General features: G+C 46.0%; 1 protein-coding gene across 1 annotated transcript in view; it reads right to left on the bottom strand.

The window, feature by feature from the left end:
- Nucleotides 1-727: 727 nt before the first annotated feature.
- Nucleotides 728-24,405, bottom strand: part of FKBP1A (FKBP prolyl isomerase 1A) — a gene marked incomplete at its 5' end in the record, with an annotated part of 24,608 nt that continues 930 nt past the window's right edge. Inside the window, 3 exons of the mRNA XM_079719411.1 lie at nt 728-1,828; nt 3,764-3,928; nt 7,473-7,585. Coding sequence (XP_079575537.1) covers nt 3,800-3,928; nt 7,473-7,585 — 242 coding nt within the window. The 3' untranslated portion in view covers nt 728-1,828; nt 3,764-3,799. The remainder of the gene's footprint in view (nt 1,829-3,763; nt 3,929-7,472; nt 7,586-24,405) is intronic.

The following is a 24,405-nucleotide window of genomic DNA, read 5'->3' as shown; positions in this document are numbered from 1 at the left end:
GATACTCTGGTGACTTAAATTAATAAAAGGATGGATTTGGAAAAGCATTAAGCAAGTCTTTAAACCATCTCTTTATTTAAAATCAAAGGCTCTCAACCAGGGAAATTGTGGAAGGTGTCTAGAAAGGTGTGGGACACCACACTTTTTGGTGTCCATGACCAGAGGAGGGGAATATTACTAGCATATACAGGGTAGGGCCAGGGAAGCTACTGCAATCAGACTGTCCACGTGACAAAAAGCCTCCACACCAAGTGTCACCAAGGAACACCTATTTAAAACCCAAATCTTCCCTTCGTAACATTTCATCAATTTGCTGGTAGCACATCTCCAAATGGGTGGTGGCTTAGTTCTTCTGCTGGTTGCATCCCCGACTTCTTGGCAACCCCAGGGAACCCAGCATAGAACTCTACCCAGACCACACATTTAACGAACATCTGAATACGGGCAAGGGGGTGGGGCTCCCTGAGGACCCCAGCCTGACCAAGGGGGTGGGGCTCCGTGAGGACCCCAGCCTGACCTCCACAAAGTTCCCTCCATGGGTGAAGATGCAGATCTACTGCCCCCCATCCCATCTCCCAAGAGGGCAACGGGGAAGCATGTTCCTGCTGCAGTTCTTCTGCTAAGACACAGCCTCCAGCACTGCACCCCCACTGCCACAGCCCAACCCCATCCCCTTGCACCAAAGGGCAGGGGGAGGCACCTAAAAGTAACCACCATCACGCAGAGCTGAGAAAAGCCAGCATAAAGCACTTTTATTGCAATAATAAAACTTGAAACTCATATGTAGTGCAGGGGGTGGGGTGGGGGTGGGCGAGTAGGCAGCAATTTCTCTCACCAAATCACTACACAGGACAGCAGAGGGTGAGAGGGAAGAAGGAGAAGCCAGGAAACTCTGAGATCAGCAGGGGGAGCTGAGCATCAAAAAACAGGAGATGCTGAAGCTGTGATGACCAGCATCATTTTCTTAAGACAACACTCAAGGATTTGTCATGATGGCTGGGCTTTCATTGGGTGTTAAGTGTCTACAAACAGCACCTTCAATTTAACTTTCGATTAAAGTTCTTAAAATTTAGGAAGTGGAGCCTGGATAGCTATGAGATTACAAAAGTCCTGAATATCCATTAGAAAAACCACAGGATGGAAAAAAAAAAAAAAAAAAAAAGCCAGGCCATGAAGAAGGCTTCAGAGGTCCCTGCTGGCCTGGTGACACACACCTGTAGTGTCCCACATCTCAGTGAAAATGATCTGCTTTCAAAAGGCAGAGGGTTAAGGGGAGGGTGGGAGTGGGACAGTGGAGGCAAAGGCTCTCCCCTCCCCACTTTAGTTTTGGGTAGGGCTTTTAATTCAACCCGAGGACATCTCTCAACTTGGAGAATAATTCGGCCCTCAAAAGCGCCTCAAATCTGCTATGGCTTTGCAGCGCAGCAGCAAGAATGTTTAATATATAATAGATAAAACTTTCATCCAAAAAAAAAATAAAATAAAATAAAGATTCTTGCACTCCCCCCAACACCAATTCCTATTCTAAAGTTAACCCATTATTTGTGCTGTTAATACTTGACTAGTACTTAACTGGAAACCTAGATCCAAAGGACTGAAACTCAATCTTCACCCCAAAACGAAAACAAACTAAAATGGGTAACTTGAGGTTTATGGCATATAGTTCAGGTCAACACACATACGAGGAGAAAGGGGAAGAGCAAAGCCGGTGACAGAACACATTCAGTCAGGGAAGATGTTTATACAAAGAGTGTAGTGGAACATCAGGAAAAGCTCCGTACGGACTCGCTGTGTGCATCTGGAGGCGCCAGATCCTTCCATGGCACATCTGTTGGGGACAGAAAGTTGGTGAGTTCCAGCAAGTCAATGCTTTTTGGGTGCAGTAGGGACAGCCACAGGCTGCTGCCACACCAAGTCCCTTCCCTAACAGCTGTGAGGTCTGACTTGGCCCTCGGCCCTTCTGCTCCAGCTGGGGAGGGCCCACTGGGCTCGGGCTGGATTCCCAGGTGAGCAGCCTCCTTCCTGCTCACCTTGGTTGTGTTTTTTTAAACCTAAGGTCACATTTCTGTTGCTGAGGATAGCAGGAGAGGCAAAGCCCACCAATGAGGCTGACAATACAGTTTCCCATTATCAATGAGTCTCCAACCTGGCTGCATATAGGAATCGCCTGGGGGCTTTAAAAAACCTGAACACTTGGACCCCACTCCCAGTGGTGGCGGTGAACTGGTCTGGGGGGTGGCCTGGGCATCAAGAGAGTCTTTAAAGCTTCCCAGGGGCTTTAATGTGCACAGCCCGAAGCTGGTTTTCCTCATGTTGGACAGACTGAGAAAACGTCTGCAGTCTTCATTCACTCACTCGAACCTGTAACCTTCTGGGTTTGCCCTTGGGCTTTCCCTCAAGACCCTTTCGAGAAGCTCTGAGCTGTGCTTCGGCAGTGTGTGGGGAGGCTTAGGCCAGGGTGACTCATAGCCATTCAGCCCTCTCTCCCCTCTTTCTCCCCTTCCCCTGTCCTTCCAGATTTCCAGAAAGCCTGTTCCCAAATCAGGGTAACTCCAAGGCTTCCTCAAGTATATTATGTTCAAAGGACTCAGCTTTCCAGGGTGGGGACTAGGTGTAGACCTCTGGGCAGAGAGAGGCTCTGTAAAGTGTCAGAATTCCCCCCCGGCTGGAATGACAAGTGGAGTAGCCAGAGTCCTCAAACCTGACCAGGCCTGGATGACCCAGGTGTTTAGGGATCAAACCACTGGGAGGAAACAGCTAATAATAAAAAAGGCTCCTCTATTTAAAAAAGTCCATAGTAGGACAAAGGTACTCCATAACAGGCTGGCTGCCACTTGCTACCATTTTCAAACAAAAGCATTCTCACCCAGCCCCTGGCTGTGGCCCTCTGGTTCCAGGGGCGGGAGGGGAGCAAATGCAGAGGTCTGGGGCCATGTGGAAAGAAAATGACAAACATTCATGTGTTTTATGATTCTAATACCCACACGAAAAGTTAGGTGCCATTAGGATATTGAGTTTGGTTGCCTAGAAATGAGGGTAGAGGAAGGAAAAAAAGGTCCAGGGAGGAGATGCAGGAAAGGGTTCTGTCCTAATTTGCCACTGTCTGGCTGTGACCTTGAGTAAGGCCTCTCTCTCTGGGCCTCAGTCTCCTCACTTGTTGCACAGAAACGCTGACTTAGGTCCCTAAGAGCCTCTCCTAGACTGAGAGCATCCTTTACACTTCATAAGCATCCTTAGGCCTCACCTTTCAACCCACTGATAATAAGCTGGCCTGCTGTCTGTCCTCGTGTATCCTGGGCTTGCTCCCCGAGGCAGGTGGCCCAGGTGGTAATGCCTCTCTCATATCCTCTAACAGGCAGTAACCACAGACTGTATGGATGAGGGAGCTGCAGAGACTAGGCAGGGCAAGCAAAGTCAGTCATCCCAATCTTACCTCTAAAGAACTAAAATGCTGGCACTAAAAATTTGGCCTATATTTCCAGTTCCCAACTCAGTTTTAGTTTACAGGCTACATATAAAAATACTTAATTTAAACAGCTACCATCAGCTGCCCCATCCCCACGAGTTCTTTCAAGAGCACATGCCGTCCCTTTCCAAGGTGTACACTTAAAACTGAAAGGATAGCCAAGAGAGGAAGAATGTAAACGGAAAAAAAAAAAAACCATGGCATTTTTGGTTCTCTCTGATGCTCATCAAACACTGTGCATGACATGGGAGGAGCAAAGGGAGTTAAAGGAAGGTCCTTCAGCACAAAGTTCCTTACCCAAGGATGGGGAGCTCAGGGAGGAGGCCATTCCTGTCATTCCAGTTTTAGAAGCTCCACATCAAAGACGAGAGTGGCATTTGGTGGGATGATGCCTGGGTGCCCAGTGGCGCCATAGGCATAGTCTGGGGAGATAGTCAGCTTGGCTCTTTGACCCACGCTCATCTGTGAAAAGAGCAAGGAAGAATCAATGAGCTGAGGCACCCCCCAAATGTCTCCTTAAGAAGCAGAGCTGTGGTTACCTGCCAGGACGGTGTGACTAGGACATTCCAGTGACTGCACGGCTGCCTGGGCAGCGGGCACGCCCTCTATGGGATGTGGAGGTAGGCGATCAGGCTGGATGAGCCCTATATCTGGCTCCAAGGTAGCCGACAGCAGATGAAAATCCCTCTCGACTCCAGAACCATCAGGCTCTCAAGCTTTCTGTCCAGGCCTCACTGATCTGACTCTGGGCAGCCATCACTCTAGAAGTGTCACCACCTAATCCTTCAGTGGCCTGTCACTAGAGGCATCTATGCTCTTCAAAAAGGAGTGCTTTGATCAAAACTTTGCTTTAAAAGAAAACACACAGAAAGTAATATTTGAGGCAGTCTACTTTTCTATACTTTCTAGATTTATACTTGTACTCAGAAATACAGAAAAACTAAAACAGACAGTATGATTTTCTGGGGTGCAAACTACACTGTACAAAGCAGCATGCTACCAACTGTGTGAAAAAGAGGAAAGTATATATTTATACCTGCCTGTATAAATAGAAAACATCTTTGGAAGGACACAAATAATACCACCATTTCTCTATGGGGAGAACAGAGGGTGGAGGGAAAATTTTCACTTATTAAAATGTATTTGTAGTTTTTCATTTTTCTAATCAAATACACAAGCTTAAATATTTATTTTCTGAATAGTGAGCAGGTTCTCTGCTCTATTCCCACCCTTCACCTATCTTTTTTAAGTCTCCATGTGTGCGTTCCTGGCTCTCTGACCCAGAACAAGAGATGGTGACTGAAGAGAAAGCTGCAGGCTTACTTCCTACAGCTCCCCTCAGAAACTGGGACATGTTGGACCAAGGTAGTAAGGACAGTTGAAAGCATATGGCTTAATCTAATAAAATTCAAAACAATCATATCCTTTTACCCAGCAATTCCACTTCCAGAATCTGCTAGCAACCCAAATGCCCACTGCAAGGGGAGTGGTTTCACAGCACATGTGCACCACGGGTTAGCCAACAGAAAGAATACAGTGGCCTTAATTATACTAACATGGAAAGATGTCCAAGACACATCATTAGATGAAAAAAGCAAGCTGCCAAAATAGTACATGTGGCAGGACTGCAGACCTGTAAACACAGAAAACCAGAACACAATATCAAAAGAATAGGAAAAGGGGCACAAGACAACCCCCCTTCTTCCTGTGCTTTTAACTTAGTTGCTAAATAAATATTCTACAGAGGAGTTTAAAAGAAGATGCTCTATGTAGGTCTCAGACCACCCAGACTTCTCACAAGTAACAGAGCTGTGACTGACCCAAAGAACCCTGGGTGCAGGGGGAGACTGGGCATCTCCCCAGCCCCCCACCATGCCTCACCAAGCCTGGGATGTGAAATAGACTGGTAACACTATCTTGGTGGCAGCTATGGCTCCTGGAACACACAACACAATGATTGTTCCAGTGCTGGAACAGCCACAGAAGATGAGTTGTGGGGTGGACAATGGTTGGCACAGGAGATGGGGGATGGGCTACAGACCCAAGAGCCTGCCAGACTTCTGGGGTGGGAACAGGACGGGACAGAAAGGTATAGTTGAAGAGGTTTCCAAAGGGAAGTAAGCCACAAAGATCCTCTCCTTTTTGTACTGCCAACCCTCAGTCATGCTGGAACAAAAATCTAGACACCTGGGAATGGGATAGCTTAAAGTTTCTGAAAGTTAAGCAGTTTATTTGGAGATAAATCAGTGATATTTTATAGAGGAAGTAGAGCAAAGTGTGTTCTGGAAAAGAGAAAGACAAATCCTTCTCTCCACGCTGGTTAAATCTCCAATTCTCTTTGGTGAGAGGAAATAGATAATTTATCCATCGTGGCAGGGCCTATTATAAAGCTCACTGGGTCTCAGGCCACCGTAAACATCCCTTTACCTGGCTAGTGCCAAGAAGAAAATTCCTGGGCTTAGTGGAAGGATAAAATCCAACTGAAATTTGGCAACCCTGGGTCCCCTACTATCTACTGGGAATTTTGAAGAGTTGGCAGAACAAAAGCTGTTTACACAACTTTGGAGGTGAGAGGTGAAGAAACACACTTAGGACAAGCAAAATGACTTTCTCCATGAGTCTGACTTTGCAGAAGTGGTCCTACACAACATGGTCAACAATAAGACAAACATAAATTAAAATGATACCGAGATAACATTTTTCACTCATTATATTGTCCTGAAGCCAAAAGTTTTTAACAACACACCGTGCTGGAGGGCCTGGGAGGAGCAGGCACCTTCACAGCCCGCTGGTGGCAACTCACGAGTAATCCCCACAGATGGCAACCTGGCAGTATGTCAAAATCCAGTGCACACAGCCACTGAACCACTCACTCCACTTTTAAGAATTTGCCTATGGCAACACTTGCACAAACGTAAAATAAAGTCCATTCAAGATGAGTCACTGCAGTATTGTTTACAATACCAAAATACTGGAAATGACCCAAATGGCCATCAACAGGGTACTGGTCAAATAAATTATAGCACACCCAAGGGAATACAGGGAATACAGGCATACCTCATTTTACTGTGCCTCACAGATACTGTGTTTTTTACAAATTGAAGGTTTGTGGCAACCCTGTGTTGAGTAAATCTACTGGTGCCATTTTTCCCATAGCATTTGCTCACTTCATGTCTGCCACATTTTGGTAATTCACTCAGTATTTCCAACCTTTTCATTATTATTATTTGGATGGCGATCTGTGATCTTTGATGTTACTACTGCAAAAAGATTATGACTTGTTGAAGGCTCAGATGATGGTTAGCATTTTTTTGCGATAAAATATTTTTTAATTAAGGTATGTACAGTTGACCCTTGAACAACACGGGTTTGAACTGCGTGGGTCCACTTAAACGTGAATTTTTTTCAATACTAAATACTACGTGATCCGTGGTTGGTTGAATCCCTGGATGAAGAACTGTAGACACAGAGGGCCGACTGTAAAGTTATACGTGGATGTTCAACTGTTCAGGGGGTGGGGGAGGGATGCCCCTACCCCCACATTGTTCAAGGGTAAACTGTCCATTGTGTTTTTAGACATGATGCTATTGCACACTTAACAGACTACAGTACGGTATAAACATAACTTTAATATGCCCTCGGAAACCAAAAACTTCACGTGACTTGTTTTATTGCAAGATTTGCTTTATTGTGGTGGTCTGGAACCGAACCTGCAATATCTCTGAGGTCTGCCTACACTATGTAGCTCTATGAGGAGGAGAGCTTCCTCCTCTTTTATGTCCTGGTATATAAAGTATCAGAGATGGATTAAGTGAAAAAGCAAAGCACAGAACAATGTGTGGGGGGGTCTAAAAGAAAAAAGGGGGGGCACTTAAAGAAATTCTACAAGACACATTAATAAAAGGAGTTATTTGGGTGAGAGAGCTAGGAGTGAAAATTTTCCTACCTATAAACGTAATTTAAGAAGTAGACACTAGGAAACACAACGAAACAACGGAGAGCATACCTGGGCAACCCCTTCTTCCCAGCCTCGGATCACCTCCTGCTTACCCAGCACAAACTTAAAGGGCTTGTTTCTGTCCCGGGAGGAATCGAATTTCTTTCCATCTTCAAGCATCCCTGTGGAAAAGGGCAGTTGTAACATGAGCAACGAGGAGTAATGACATGAGGCAAGTCAGAGTCAGCAGCAGAGTGCCGGTCCCATGGGCCAGCACTGGAGGGCCTGGCAGGGTGTCCTAGGAGGATTTCCTGTGTCCTCAGTGGGCCTCTGAGGAGCTGGGGTAGTCCCTCTACTCCAGGCTTGTGAACGCTCTTCCCCAGCTCCAAGCAGTAAGTTGATACAGAGGCAGGCAGCAGTCTACCTTGTTCTGGAGAATGGGGAAGTGGACACACTGCTAGCAGGAATTCCCAGCACCCTGTGGGTTTCCTCCTAGACAGAGTAACTGTGGGCCCTTTAGGCACACACAACAGCTCAAAGTCACTCCATGTGCAAGAAGCCATATTCCTTCCTCAATTCACTAGTCATCTTTTACAGAAATGTGGGTAGTGTCAGAACTTAACTGAACTGTAGGATACCAGTTGGTGTCGGAGAATCAGAGAATCGGAGAAGTGGCATTGGAAGACACCAAAAACCTTTCACCAGTGAACTGCTAATGACGCTAAACTGTGGGCAGTGTTTCCACTATGAGTAAGAGACTGGGCTAGGCACTCTCCACATATGAACTTATTCAATCCTTCCCACAGCACTGTCCCCATTTCACAGAACTGAGGCAGAGAGAAGTGAACTTGTAAAGCTAGGCTATAAATCCAAAAACCATGTTCATTCTACTATTCCAGTTTACCAGAAGCGAGACAACCCATAATGGCAACCTCGACTAAAAGGGGGCATTCCAGAGATGGAGATGCCAGTGGGTGAGTGCCACGACAAACGATGAATAGACACCTGCAACTCCTTGCTCAAAAAAGACCATCACATTGGTTTCTCCGGAAGCCAGTATCAGCCAATTGTGATAGCTGTCACTGAGGTCCTGAAAACTCACACCAGGATCCTAGACTGGAAGGGGCCAGCCAGTTGCTGACATGTAACTAACACAAAGCTGATTTCATTGGAGACAGAGATTGGGCAGCCACAATGGTTCTAAATTAAGCAACACTCAGAAGACCCAGCAAAACACAGAAGTCTGTTGTGTTTGTATGTTTTCAGAGGTGGAGGGAAATCCCAGCCTAAAAAACAATGTCAACACTGGTAGGTGGAATGGGGAAGCAGAGCTCAATTGACAGCTTTATCACAGCTACCAGACTTTCTGTATTTTGACAAAATAGGAAATGGGGTGGGGGAGGGGGGAAGGAACTGCCGTCCTAACAGAATAGGAGGGGAGACAGATGTCCTGGGTGCAGAGTGGGTGCTGGCACTGCCTGAAGCCTGGAGCTGAGGACTGAGAGGGAGACAGGAGGATGGAGATCTACCCCTGCCAAGTCAGTGCAGAGCCAGGAACTGGCACCCCAGAACTAACAAGCTGGGGTGTACATGTAGCTCCTCCTTTACCAGAACACAATCACTACCTGATAAAAGGAATGACAAACGGCAGGACTTGAATAGTTTTTTATAAATGAGAAACTGGGAGAAGACCAGGTCTCCACTTTCCATAATACTACGGACATTCCCTTTAACCCATTTCAAGTTCTTCATACACTGACCCCACCCCAACTGAACTCAGCATTAAGGGTGAGAGGAGACTGAAGACCAGAACTAGCCTCTTCCTGGTCTATGCTCTTTAGAGCAGACCCTGAGTAGAGCCCCAGGGCTTCCTGAGCAGCCACGGTAGACAGGTAACTACTAGGTGAGGAAGCCACGTGGGAAAGAGCCAAGGATGGGAGGGTGGTCCCTGGCCTCTAAGTCCTGACTATCTGCAAAGCTGGCTGGACAAACTCAAAGAGAAAACCTGCCCAGAGGGGCACCTGAAACACAGGCTGTAGCACATTCCAGACCCTTGGAAAACCCAGACCCAGCACCCCCACCCCCCATCCTAACATCAAATTTCCAGGAGCAGCAACAGCCTGGCCCAGGAGATGAACTGGAATCAATCCAAGCCTTCCTCCTATGCCAGAGTTGGTGTGAGGTAGCCGTATGGGCCAGTTTGGGCACTTGGACCAACTGTGAAGTCTACTGGAATCTTGCAGGAAAGACCTGCCTCACTGGTAAAAAAAAAAGAAACACATCCAGGAAGAAAGCTCCTGCCCTCCCTTCCTGTTGCATGCTGTCATGTAAGGATGTGATGTCTGGAGCCATGGCAGCCACCTTGTAACCACAAAGTCAGCCAGGAACCCCAGAATGGTAGTCCCATTGCTCTGAACCAGCCCCAAACCACCTCCTTTAAGACGTGCATTCTGAGGTGATTAAAAATCTGCTTTGCCTTAAGTCAGATTTCCAGTTACTTGCAACTGAAAGTAACCTAATTGGAATGAGGTAAATATTTTATTTGACATTTACTTAGTACACCCCACTGTAGTGCTGCCATGAGAGAAGTAACAAAGAAATGGAACTCAACAACCCACATCAGTAAGAGCTATCACTGTGACGACAGACCAGTGTGTTATGTCAGGACCCAGTACACACATAAATGTGTATAAATGAAGCAAAATTTACATGTAACAGTTACTATGTGGGACACACTTCTCATTTCTAAAAAGACTGCTGATTTTGACTCCCTAGATTTATTTCATGATACATTAATGGGTTGCAACTCACAGTTTAAAAAAATACAGTATACCTACAAAAGAATTATACTATTTCCTACCAAATTTGAACATGTGCCTAATCAGAGCAAGATCGTATTTTGAATTTTATTTATTTATTTATTTACTTTTGGCTGTGTTGGGTCTTCGTTTCTGTGCAAGGGCTTTCTCTAGTTGCGGCGAGCGGGGGCCGCTCTTCAGCGCGGTGCGCGGGCCTCTCACTATCACGGCCTCTCCTTTTGCGGAGCACGGGCTCCAGATGCGCAGGCTCAGTAGTTGTGGTTCACGGGCCCAGTTGCTCCACGGCATGTGGGATCTTCCCAGACCAGGGCTCGAACCCGTGTCCCCTGCACTGACAGTCAGATTCTCAACCACTGCGCCACCAGGGAAGCCCAAGATCGTATTTTGATTGCAATAAAAACCACTGGGTACTGAGACAGACTCCCTACACTTTCCTTTTATTCCTGATCAAATGCATTGCCAAGCAACTTCTAGATGTTACATGCATCCATCCTGCTTTGCCTGAAGGTGAGATGTTTCAACTGTCTGACTGGTACCAGGCTGGGGGCACAGGTGAGACTCAGCCTCTACCTGCTGCTGAGCCAAACTGGAGAAGTGGATGCTCTTCAGGGCAGAGACTGTGGGTCTGGGAAAATGTCCCCCTTAAGCTTTTCTGGGACACTGAGGGGCAAAAAGAAACCATAAAAGCCAAGATACAGGATTTCTAAGTAAAGGGGCTTTAAGCAGGAGCTTTGCCAAGGATCCTTATTCTCCTACCCTATTTCGGATGAGCTGTTGTCCCTGGGAAGAGGACATGAGCCTCATTCCAGAACTTGAGAGCATGGTCATCCTCTGTCAATCTCACCTACTTCCTCGGAGAAGAAATCTTCACAGGGACGGTTAGGTGGTGGCGTTGGTAATGGGTTCCTTACATGTGAGGAGGGAATTTCCTATAATCTAAGTCCAAAGGGTAAACGATATCCAAAGATCTGAGCAGGATGTCACACAACTGGCACAGGCTAAAGGGGCCAGGAGGTGCTAGAAAAAAGGCTTCTCCAATGCAGAGGAAGAGACCACCTTCTATATGGCTAAAATTTGCAGGGTGAGGAAGGAGGTGATGCAAGAGAGGAAGCAATGTCCATTAAGAAGCAGGAATGAATGTGCATACAATGCTTTCTGGAGTGGGAATTAGGTTTGTCGGTACTGAATGCAGAACATAAGAGAAGCTGTGACATCAAAACCAGTAGTTTCGGCCAAGATGGAGGAAAAGGGATCAGATTTACCCTCCTAACTAAACAACCAAAAATTAAAACAAAAACAAAAAGACAACAAACTAACAAAAGAAAAGAAATGAAATGAAAAGAAGAGAGAGAAACAACCCAGACAATAGTTAAAACACTTAAGACACTGGACACTGCAATGAAAAACTGTGATCCCTGAGAGATGGGAAACTAACAAGGCGAGCCCTATGACTGCCCCAGCTTATATCCTTGGGAGTTTCCAGGGAGAAGAAAGTGGGACGGAGCTCAAGTCCACAAGACAAGTACCAGGGAGGAGAGAGCTGTAGAGGGAGACCCCGAGAGGTATACAGAAGGTCCCCCTTGGGTATTCAGTACAGTACTAATCAATGCATGTGTTTGAGGAAGCTTCTCAAGGCCTGGAAGAGCATCCAAAAGGTTTAGAAGAAACAGTGCTCAGAGCTTACACAGGGCTGGGATTAGTGCCTGTTCCCATCAGCCAGACTGAAGAAAGTCATGGTTCATGAGGCACTGGATAGGAAACCCAGGAAGATCTTGCCTCAGCAGTGAGGAATAATCAGCCCCAAACTGAGCACTGCTCGTGACCCTCCTAGGAAATCGTAAAAGCAAGACCCCAGGGACTTCCCTGACAGGCCAGTGATTAAGACTCCCTGCTTCCACTGAAGGGGGCGTGAGTTTGATCCCTGATGGGGAACTAAGATCCTGCATGCCGCGTGGTGCGGCTAAAAAATGAAGGAAGAAAGGAAGAATTAAAATTAAAAAAAAAAAAAAAGCAGGACCCCAAAGGATCAAACTATTTCCAAGTAACTTAAGTGCTTCCCAGTACAAAGCTCAAGAATATTTTTAGGAATAAAAATATCCAGCACCCCAAAACATAGAATTCACAACGTCTAGCATCCAAAGATGACCAAGCATGCAAAGAGGCAGGAAAACACAACCCACAATGCAACTAATCAATCAATTGAAAACAACTCAGAACTGATACAGAGGTTAGAATTAGCAGAGAAGGACAATAAGATTTAAGTCAAACTTCCAGGGATGAAAACTACAATGCCCGAGATGAAAAATACAGTGGGCTTTTAGAACAACTGGATATCCGTAGGCAAAAAGTAAAAACCTGGATCTATACTTCACATCATAATCAAATATCAACTAAAAATCAACTCTAAATGAACACTATAAAACTTCTAGACGAAAACATAGGGAAATAATCTTGGTGACTGTGGGTTAGGCAAAGAGTTCTTAGATTATGAGGTTAAAAAGCACAATCCATAAAGGATAAAATGAACTTCATCAAAAATGAAAACTTCTGCACTTTAAAAAATACTTTTAAGAGAATGAAAAGTCAAGCCACAGACTGGGAGAAAATCTTTAAGAAGCATATATCTCATAAAGGACTTGTGTCCAGAATACATAAAGAGCCCTCAAAACTCAACAAGAAAACAACTTAATTAAAAAAGGGCAAAAGATTTGAATAGATTTCACTGAAAAAGATTAAAAAATGGCAAGTAAGCACATGAAGATGTTCAACCTTATCATCATTACAAAAATGCAAGTTAAAACCACTAGGAGGTATGACTACTACCGATTAGAATGAGCACAACTAAAAAGACTCATCATATTATGTATGTACTGGTGAGGATATCGAGGAACTGGAATTCCCACACATGGCTGGTGGCAACTTAAAACAGAACAACCACTTTGGAAAAGTTTGGCCGTTTAAGTTAAACAATACACCTCCCATTTGACCCAGCCATTCTACTCCTGGATATTTAGAGAAATGACACTTATGGCTATACAAAAAGACTTATATACACAAACGTTCACAGCAGACTTACCTGTAATAGCCAATAACTGGAACAACCCAAACACCTGCCAACTGGTGAACAGATAACCAAATATATCCATACAATAGAAAATTATTTGGCAATAAAAACGAATGAATTATCGACACATGGAACAACATAATCTCAACATAATTATGCTGAGTGGAAGAAGCCAGACAAAACAGTACATACTATATGATTCCACTTATAAAAAACTTCAGAAAAATGCAAACTGACCTATGCTGACAGAAGGCATATCAGGGGTTGCTGGCGATGGGAAGAAGGGGGAGGTTTCAAAGAGGAACAAAGAAACATACCCAAACTTATGAAGCTGTACACGCTAAGTAGCAGCAGTTTACTGCATGTCAATTATGCCTCTGTAAAACTGTTATTTTAAAAAAACGGGGAGAAAGGGAAACAAGTGAGATTTACTAAAATCCTACCTATGTTTACCTCCTTCACCCAACCTGGCAGTGGATGGCAGGTGCTTCCTCTGTCTGGGAAGGAGCAGGTAAAGCAGGCAGCAAGTCAAGCCTCAGCAGTTGCTCCCATTTTAACTCTGGACATCTCCGTGCCAGGACCTGGAGCCCTTGAACAGCGAAACCACCTGCCAAGTTAGTACTGTAATTTCCTAGAGAAAGCACGCTCTGCTGAGAGAAGGCAACTGAGGTTACAGTTCAGACATGACAGCCACTCTTAGCAAAAACCTGGATCACCAGCATGACCTTCTATCTGCAGAACTGACTGATTCCACTTCTGATTCCACACAAATCTATACCTCATGACCCAGAAATTGCCTAGGATAGCCAAGTATTCTCGATTTCAAGAATTAATTCTCGTCTCTCCTGACTGAACGCAGCTCAAGGTCACAGACCTGGACTCAGAGTTCTATGTCCCTGTGGCTATCAGCTCAACCCCTGGCACTCACAACACTGGCACTCATGAGCACTTTTCGATTTGCTTCATTTGCATGATTTTTAAGAATGAGCAGGACAAGCGTGAGGCTTCCATTTCTGGACCTCTTCCCTATATGGTAAGAAGAATCTGAGGGATAGTCCCAGAATGGCAGATTTTACTTTTGGCACTTTTAAATTACTAGTCAGTAAGAAAAATGTGAAAATTTGGGGGGTCTCCAGTTAAAAGCACAAGGCCATGAAAAGAGTGAAAGCTATGGCTGCCTGAGGGACTGTTAAAGCAGCCTCTGGCTGGAAGGCAGTTGACATCACCTTCGCCTGGGTCTCCTCCCAAACTGTTTTAGCTGTTCTTTGGGGGAAGAACCAGACTCAAATCCCTGGAGAGCGAGCAGGAGGGCTTTAAAAAAACAGAGAGAGCGCGCGCATCAGTGTGGGGAAGTCTCCAGGTCCTCTCCCCGCAGCATTCCTCCCACGGCTTGGCTCTTTAGGCTCTTTCTGCTGCTCATCTGTTAGGGAGGGTTCTTTCTTGCTCCAAATGAACCAGCAGAGGCAGACTTGGCCAGCAGCTGCTGTGTAAAGGTCCCTCGGACTGTGTCTCTGATGCTCAGCCCATGTCACAGAAGCAGTGGTTAAGACCCAAGGCCAGGGAATTCCCTGCCTGTCCAGTGGTTGGGACTCCATGCTCTCATTGCTCTCCTATTCATGTCCAATGTTTGCTTATTAATCCTATTTCTTCTGTTTTCCAGAAAACACAGTGGCAGGAGCTGTCAGGTATAATGGTTAAAGGCATGAATCCTGGAGGCTGGCTCCAGATTATTACAGTAAGTCCCTGCTGGTCTCTCTGTTTCTGCCCTTGCTCTCCTACAGTTTAAATTTGACATGGCAGCCAGAGTGACATTCTTTTAAAATACAGGTCAGACCCTATTACCCTTGTGTTCAAAACCCTCCCCTAGTTCTTCATTTCACTCAGAATAGAAGCTGAAGTCCTTATGTCTCTCATTGCCAAGGGCCCCAGTTCGATCCCTGATCAGGGAACTAATATCCCACATGCTGCACAGCCAAAAAGTAGAAAAAAAATTTTAAATTTAAAAATAAATAAATAAATAAAATAAACAAAAAAATCTTAAAAAAAACCCACAAGACCCAAGGAGCACCCCGGCTTATCATTTCACTTACAATCCAACAGAAAAGGAGCCACCTCTAGGGCACCCTGCTTTGTAGAAGGCAGAGTCCGCAAATACCCTCTACCGGGTAAAGGAAGATGACTTAAGAAGGCACTGTAGCTATGGCCTCACCACTTGTAGTTAAAGCTCATGACTCACAATGTGGTTTTCAGTAGCTGATGAATCTTTGCAGGTGGTTTTCACAGGCAGCATTCTACAGGGCCCTAAATATGGCAAGTTTTAAAACTAAAAAACAAAAAACCCAAACCTAAACCAAACAATGACAACAACAACAAAACAGAATATCCCAAACCCCAAACTTTCAAAACTATATTAAAATTCTTGCCATTTACAGTTGGGAGAAGGAGAAAGGATTTCTACTTTTAACTCAATACCAGGTAGTTTCTTGAGTACAAAAAGTGCAATGGTTGAATGGTGGTAGGGGAACCAAACTGAAAATCACCAATTTTTCTGAAGATTTGCCTTTGAAGCCACTTGGAACATCCCCAAATGGATGTACTGACCTAGGCACAGATGGGCACACTGACCTAGGCTGAGCTGCCTCCCTTCCTCCTTACTATATACAGAAGCTCTCTCAACTACTGTTTACTGAGCTGCCTGGCCAGAGACTCTTATAGAAACCACAGCCTGCACAGCCTCGGGCTGTGAAAGCTCCTTCGTGCCCCAGTCTCTAGCTCATCCTCACTCCATCTTTCCCACGTGAGTTTTATGCTTTCCAAGGATCAATCAGCTATGTTTATTCCCAAATCCATTTATGTCAGTTATACTTACTGAAGATAGATAATATAAATAAATGAAATATGAGTGTGAACAGAAAAAGAGCAGTCCTAGCTGAGATTTTGGAAATACTCAATAAGGCAATTCACTAAAAAATATTGCTAGTGAATAACTGTGTGTGGATGAGACTAAATGTATGTTCGGAGAAAGAAGTCTTAAAAACCTGGAAAGGTTTGGCACTTAGATGACCTCACAACAGTCCTTGCTCTACTTTAAAGAAGCCAAAATTAGTTTTTGCAAGAACCTTGATAGGAAACTCCACCAGAAGACCCACCCTAAAAGAAAGACCCTGCTCTTTAGTAAATGATTTATGTTTGGATTTAAATAAAATGTTTAGAGAAACCAAGTCACTTTTATGATTAACATATCAACTATCCCCTTGTCCCAATCATGATGGGTGAGATTCTACACAATGAGGCATTAATTCAAAGCTTATGTCTTTGTTCCACTTCCGGGCCTCTGCAGTTGAACTCAGGGTAGCCTTCCTGAACTGGAATTCTGAGAACCCCATGCACGTGCTATGATCACGAGTCAAATTCCGACCCAAAGAGAACCAGCTTCTGCTTCCCCTTCACACAAAGTGCAAGAACATTTCTTATCTGTTTTCTGAAAATGCTTCTAACCTTTGGTTAAATTCCTTTAGGTTCTATGACCAAAAGTATATTTTCAAAGGAGGGCCCATGCGCAGAATTGCAGGATGCAAACCAGAATGCAAGCTCTGGTGGGCATGCCTTTCCATTTTCTATTTTATCACAATATAAGAAGACTGCCACATTATGTCTCACGGGGGTAGGAAAGAGATGCACAAAAGGAAACACTACTTAACAGTGGCTATCTGGAAATGGCAGAAATATGCATGATCTTGAATTTTTTCTTTTTTCTGTTTTCCAGAAAACACAGAGGCAGGAGCTGTCAGGTATAATGGTTAAAGGCATGAATCCTGGAGGTTGGCTCCAGATTATTACAGTAAGTCCCTGCTGGTCTCCCTGTTTCTGCCCTTGCTCTCCTACAGTTTAAATTTGACATGGCAGGGCCTCCCTGGTGGCGCAGTGGTTGGGAGTCCACCTGCCGATGCAGGGGACGCGGGTTCATGCCCCGGTCTGGGAGGATCCCACATGCCGCAGAGCGGCTGGGCCCGTGAGCCATGGCCGCTGAGCCTGCGCGTCCGGAGCCCGTGCTCTGCGGCGGGAGAGGCCACAGCAGTGAGAGGCCCGCGTACCGCAAACAAACAAAAAAATAAATAAATTTGACATGGCAGCCAGAGTGACATTTTTTTAAAACACAGGTCAGACCCTATTACCCTTGTGTTCAAAACCCTCCCCTAGTTCTTCATTTCACTCAGAAGAGAAGCTGAAGTCCTTACAACGGCCTACAAGGCCCTGTAAGAGCTGCCACCCCACAGCACCACCTCTCTGACTTCATCTCTGATTCCTCTCACACTTCTCCACTCAAGAACACTGTTTTCTTATGTTCTGTATACACACACCAGGAATACTCCCACCACAGGGCCTCTGACCTTGCTGTTCCCTCTGCCTAAAATGCTCTTACCCAGTCACACGGATTACTCCCTTAACTCCTTCAGGTCTTTGTTCAAATGTCACCTTCGTTGTTCTATCTAAAGTTTCAACTGTTCCTGTTCCCTCAGCACTATTGGCTAATGTCTAATGTTTGCTTATTAATCCTATTTATCATCTGTCTTTCCCATTACAGTTTAAGATCTATGAAGGCAGGGACTCTGTCTTCTTCACGCCTGTATTCCTGGTTCCCAGAACAGTGCCTTGCATATAACAGATGGTCAGCAACACTTGTAGAAAAATCAAAGGCACCTTTGCCCCCACCAGGCCTTGCACACACCTGGCAAGCCCCTGACTGAGCCACACACATCCAAGACCATGTCATACTTCTAGCCCCAAGTGTGGGCTGCTCAAGGCACTTCCCTTATAATGTTAAGCACAAGGGAAGGCACTCCCTACAAGGTAGGCACCTCCAGGGCAAGGCTGAGGCTTCCCCGCCCTGCCCAGCTCCTAACACATTTGTTGAATGACTGAGGGAAAGGTTTGGTGTGCTGACCTGTGTGTGTGAGTGAGAGAGGAAGGAGTGGTTACAACTTTATCAATCCACAGGGACTGGGCAAAGTCCAAAATGTTGTAAATATTCTCTTTCTTATTCTAACCCAAAGGCAACAGAAGTAGGATACCAATCATAACAGGAATGTGGGCTTTCCACACTCCAGCTGGAGTGTAATGCCAGGTCCTAACTGACCACTCAAAATGGTCACTGAGTACCTACTCCATGCCAGGCACCAACAGGGAGAGAACCTGGAGAACACCACTTGTGTGGGTCTGGCCTCCTGCAGCCTGCAGTCTCCTGGGGAAAGGGCAGATGTAACTACACACAGCCTGACTGTGAGGAAAGCAAAGGACGGGAGCCTTGTTGGAGACAGAGGCGTGAGTGTGTGTGCATGTGCGAAGACACACTTTAGTCAAGGGTCAGGGGAGACCCACTGAGGGGGTGTCATTTAAGCTGCAAGAAGAGCCTGCCATGTGGTGGGAAGTGGGGGCAGTGTGGCTGCACCTAAGCACAGGGGCAGAGACCTTCCTGGGGGGAAAGCTTGGTGTGTTTGGGGAACTGAATGCAGGCCAGGGTGGCCTGAGCTCCTGGGAAGGGAGAAGTAAAGGCAATGAGAGCAGAGACAGCAGCATCCAGCAGCTGATTATTCCCGCTTTTCTCTCCCTTTCCTCCTCCTGCTCTTTATACTGCTAGAATTTATCGGGCCAAAGTTAAAGGGGCCTGAGGGAAGAACTGCAAGGACTCACTTGAGTTCCTCAGTAGGTAAAAAAAAAAAATAGGAGAAACAGAAATATGAATCAACAAGTACTGCCATGAGCACCAAAGGGAGAAATGGATAATACATGCCTAAGTTATCCAAAACACCCCTGGCCTTTTCCATGGGAAATAGCAGGTGACAATACTATTTTTAGAGAAAACTCCAAGGCAGACAAATGAGTTTATAGATACAATGAACTCAATCAGTACTTTACAAAAGTCAGTTTTGAACCACCAAACATGTTCAAGTTAAAATTTTTATGGTATAAGTTATACCCAATAAAGTTGTTAATGAAAAAAAAAAAAAAAGAAAAGTCTATGAGACCCACTGAAAGGAACCAGAGCTCTTTGGAGAGGTGACTGATGCCAGTATCAGAGAAGTAAAACAAGGAAATGATTAAAAATAGTGGAAGCTGGCTTCCCTGGTGGCGCAGTGGTTGGGAGTCCACCTGCCAATGCAGAGGACGCGGGTTCGTGCCCCGGTCCGGGAGGATCCCACATGCCGCGGAGCGGCTGGGCCCGTGAGCCATGGCCGCTGGGCCTGCGCGTCCGGAGCCTGTGCTCCGCAACGGGAGAGGCCACAACAGTGAGAGGCCCGCGTACCGCAAAAAAAAAAAAAAAAAAAAAAAAGTGGGAGCATGTCAAAAAGGTACTGGAGCCTGCCTGAAGAGGCTCCTACTGGCCAATTTTGGGACAATGTGAGTATCAAAAAGAATAATGAATATCTATGATTTTAAGGCTCCAAGTAAAATATGTGAGTTCCTAGTATACTAAAAACAAACAAATAAATAGATAGAGGGGGGGAAAGTCCCTTGTCACCATGCGGGATGACTATAAAGCCAATTCCTGACCTTGGTGATTGGTGATTAAAGAATTAAGTTTTACCCTGTGTAATAGTAGAATGGTAGTTAATAAATGTAGAAGATATGAAAAAAAATTTAAATTACCACTTCGTAAATGCCAATGAAATAGTTTCTTCTGGTAAGAATCATCAACTGATGTAAAAACCAGTAGGTGAAAGGTTGATGAGGAGCAGAGAACGTGGAGGATGTCCAAGCACTTCACAGACAGCCCACTAATTGCAAAGGGTAAAATGCACGTTCACAAAAAAGATCAAATTTAGCATTACAAATAGTGATGTTCCCCACAGTGTGCTGAGTACAAAGTGCACAACATTCTGTAAGAAGTCTTCACGTTAAAATGTTTTAACCAGAAACTAGTTAGACATTTCAACTCCTAGTTTACTGGAAATCAAGGCAGTGGAAGGAGTTAGACAACAACCAAGAGAAAACAATGAGACAGACATGGGGTATTCTATAAGATAATAAGCCTTCTCTCTTTGGAAAAGCAGTGTGAGGTGTGAAGACTCTTCTAGATTGTTACTATAGACATAATACCCAACTGAACCTCAACTGAAATCTGGTTTTCACTGTGAAGACAACTGGGGTAGATTCAATATGAATTTGGCTTTAGATACTACTGAATCATTTAAAATTTTCTCAGATGTGACCAGTAGCAGGATAGGGAGAATACTCTCATTCTTACAGCATGCTCAGGAACTTAGCGGAGAAGTATCATGATGTCTGCAAATTACATGGCTCAGCAAAAAACCCGACATAGATATCTACCTACATATACCTATAAGTAGAGAGAAATGGCAAATATGACAAAATGTCAACCATCGTGGAATCTAGGTAGTGAGCACATGGTATTAATTCTTTTTTTTTTTTTTTTGCGGTACACGGGCCTCTCACTGTTGTGGCCTCTCCCGTTGTGGAACACAGGCTCCGGACGCGCAGGCCCAGCGGCCATGGCTCACGGGCCCAGCCGCTCCACGGCATGTGGGATCTTCCCTGACCGGGGCACGAACCCACGTCCCCTGCATCGGCAGGCGGACTCCCAACCACTGCGCCACCAGGGAAGCCCTATTATTCTTTTTTGATTTTTCTCTATGTCTGACAACTTCACAAATAAGAGTTGCACATAGATGCAACAATACTATGAGGTCTTTGGTTCATTTAAAGCAAGTGAGCCTTCTTCTGCTCTCACCTGTGGAAGAAGAGAGCTCGGCATCTGTGTGATTCTGTTTTTTGGTAATCACAGTCCCAGAGGAAAGAAAATAATGCTTCCATAGCAAGGTCTATTTTCAAAATGTTAAAATCCAGTTATGTTAAGGAAACTTGAGGAGAAAAAGGGCTGACACCTTAACGTGCTCACACAGCCAAGCTGGTGTAGCCCAACCCTGCCCCTCTCATACCCACCTAGAAACAACAACAAACACTAAAAACCTCCCTTGGTCCCCAAATTGAAGAGAACAACTGCAGCTTTCTTAGCCAATATATTCTGTAGGCAATGTGTAGGCCTGTTTTGAGGTGAATCCTCACTCAGATTCATCTCTTTTTTATAATTACCTATTTCCCCATCTGTGAAATGGAAGGGTGATAAGGTCTCAGCCTATCCAACTCTGCCAGTGCTAAACTGCAGGGACAATACACCACTTAGTGCCTAAGACGCAGGGACCTTTAATGAGATTATGTGCAGTTACAGCGTCACTGTTGCTGCCCACCCCAGAATGCACCTGCCCCCAGCAACTCCTCACAGCAGGCACTGTTACTCCCATTTTACAGATGGCACATGGAAGCTGAGAAAAGCAGATCAATTCGCCCAAGCTAAGATCTGAACCCAGCAAAGGACCCACATCTTCTTTGGGGATCACTGTCCACCTGGTACCACCTCTGCACACGCTATACACCCAGGACACAACCAGGGCCCTGTTTCTGTACTTGCCACCAGGAGTCCACATAGTAGCCAGAATGCAGTGTGTCCTGTTAAAGTCCAAATCAGCTCATGACCCTCTAATGGTTCATCTCAGAGAGAAAGCCAATGTTTTGATAACAACCTACAAGGCCCCACCATCACCTCATCTCCTGCCACTTTCTCCCTCACACAATCCACTCCAGGCATGCTGGCCTCCTCACTGTCCCTCTCACACACCAAGCATGCTCCAGCCTCAGGGCCTCTGCTGGAGCTCCTCCCTCTGCCTGGAACACTGGTCCCTAGACAGCCACACTGCTCACTCCCCAACTTCCTTTGGGCAAATATTAAAATGTCATTTTGTCAGAGGCCTCTTCCAACCACCCTCACTAAAAGCAGCAAAGCCCCTTCCCAGGTCCTCTGCTTTAATCTCTCCCCACAGAGCTTCTCACCACCTGACGTGTCACACCTTCGTGCTATTACTCTCATCCCCACCACATCAGGTCTTTGTTTAGATCACTGGCCGTGTCCCTGCGCCTGGCTGGTTGCTGTTGCTCAATCTGCTATCGGAAGGAAAAGGGTCCTGTTGTGGCCCTGCCCAAACAGTTACAGCCTGTCTGCCTGAAGCCGCCACACATCGTGGAATCCATCTGAGCAGTCTCTGCTGGGGGCGAGCCTTTCTCCAGACATCAGATCATCAGCCAAGAAACACCCAGCAGGGGAGTGGGTGGAATAAAGCAGAGAGGAGAGGGGAGACAGAGGCTAAAGAAAAGCAAGGGGCTGGCGTGGGGAGCGGGGCTGCAGGAAAGGGACCACACCTGCCCTGGGAGCTGCATCATCCCTCCAAGTGGACCTCCTGAGGAGATGAAGCCAAGAGAGCCTTGGTTTTTCTCAGTCAGAAGCCAGGCTATAGACAACTTAAACCCGATCCCAAGGACAAGATGTCAACTATAAAAAAAGAATTCTTCAATCCACTTGAGGCTGCTCTGACAATGGCAGGCATGTGGCCTGCTGATGTGAGTAAAAGGGACATAAGCCTAGCTGTGTGTCAGGACAAGCTCAACTATAAAGATGATGAAGTTACCGGAGGCAAGGAGAGAGCCATGAGGATCCACTTGATCCTCAAAGCACGTATTTGGCAGATTACCATTCCACCTCCTTCCTGCCACCTCAATGCCCACCTGTCATGCTACTAGGAGGTGCTTGGCTGGTGACAGTACAGTTTGCATTTTCCCTTCTGGCACTACGATGAGGCGGCACAGGCCTTTTTTGGGGCGGTGCTCATGCTGTGCTCTGCTAGAGGCCACAGAAGGCACCAGAGGGAGCCCAGAGAGTAGCATCCAGGATACAACTGGCAGCCACCAGTAGCATTTAAAACATCCATGTGGTCAAAGTCAGTCTGTAATAATCATATCTCTGGTGACCGAGAGAAGGTTTTGGCTTCCTTACTTCCAATGCTAATTCTTAGAAGCTGCCCCCAAATCAGCTGTAGCAGACACCTGGCCAGAGCGGACTGGATCTAGAGTATTCACCCGACCTGAACCTGGGTCAGTGAGATTCTCCCTCCTAGGAACTGTAGCCACTGGAGCCACACAGCCAAGCAATCTGAGCCAGCTCTGCAAAAGAAGACAGGAACGGGGCACAGGGGTGGGAGGAGGGTGGGTGGGCAGGCAGGAACGTCCACCATCTACGACTTGGGAGAAGCAGGAAAACAGAAAGCTGTAACAGGAGACTACTGAGGCAGGCAGGTAGAGAAAAACACAGATGAAAAGTAGGAGCATCATGAGAATTTCTCCGTTCTCAAGGTCCAGTGGGCCTCTTGCCTTTGAGGACCCCCAGATTTGTATGATACTCCCCACCATGTTCCCTCGAGATGGATTCTGTTCCCAGTGCCTTCAAAGCCATAACTGCTCTAGATGAAATCTCAAAGCGCCTACTCATTCCTCTCACGCCCCCACAGGTCTCAAATGGGTTCTTTCTGGGAGGCTGGTGGCAAAGACCCACAGGAACAAAGCCGCCTGCCCAAGAACAGCCTATTCTGTGAGTATGAGAGGCAGAACTGGCTTCTCACCAGGGCGTCTCTGTAGGGCTTATCAAAATGAAATAAAAAAGAAAGCTTTTGTCCTAATGCATGCCAGGGTCTTGCTGCTGTTCTGGGAACATGTGGGTGGGTGCCGCCCTCGAGGAAAACACAGACTTGGAGAAGAGGCACTGGGAGCCCTGATGGTGCTCTGGGTCCCACGACCATCTGTTCTCTTAGGAAAAGGCTCCAGACATGCTGTGTGGGGACACTTCACCAAGAGGCACAGTGAAATGCTGTTCTGCCTGTATGTGGGTGTCCAGTCCTACCATCAGCACCAGAAGATGGGTGATCCAAGGACAAGAGGCACAGACTTGGGAGTGGGACAGGTGTAGCCAATTATCCTAATGTGTCTACCTACAAACTGGGAGGAGAAGGGATCAGAAGTCACCTCATCATCTCTCTGAGTCCCAGTCTCTGCCCCAGTTGGCTGTGGGAACTGAATGAACTGCCCACTCACCCAGCACTGTAAAAGGCAACTGTTACCCTTCTCATCCTGCAGATCAAAAACAACCAAACTAGCAGGTTCTCCTCCAGCAGACCTCCTAGGTGCTGACTGGGGTCTACAAAGACAGCCATTTAAA

Source organism: Hyperoodon ampullatus (assembly GCF_949752795.1).
Source record: "Hyperoodon ampullatus genome assembly, chromosome: 14".
Classification (NCBI taxonomy): domain Eukaryota; kingdom Metazoa; phylum Chordata; class Mammalia; order Artiodactyla; family Ziphiidae; genus Hyperoodon; species Hyperoodon ampullatus.
The sequence above is the reverse complement of the archived record's forward strand: the minus strand, read 5'-3'. Positions and strand labels throughout refer to the sequence as shown.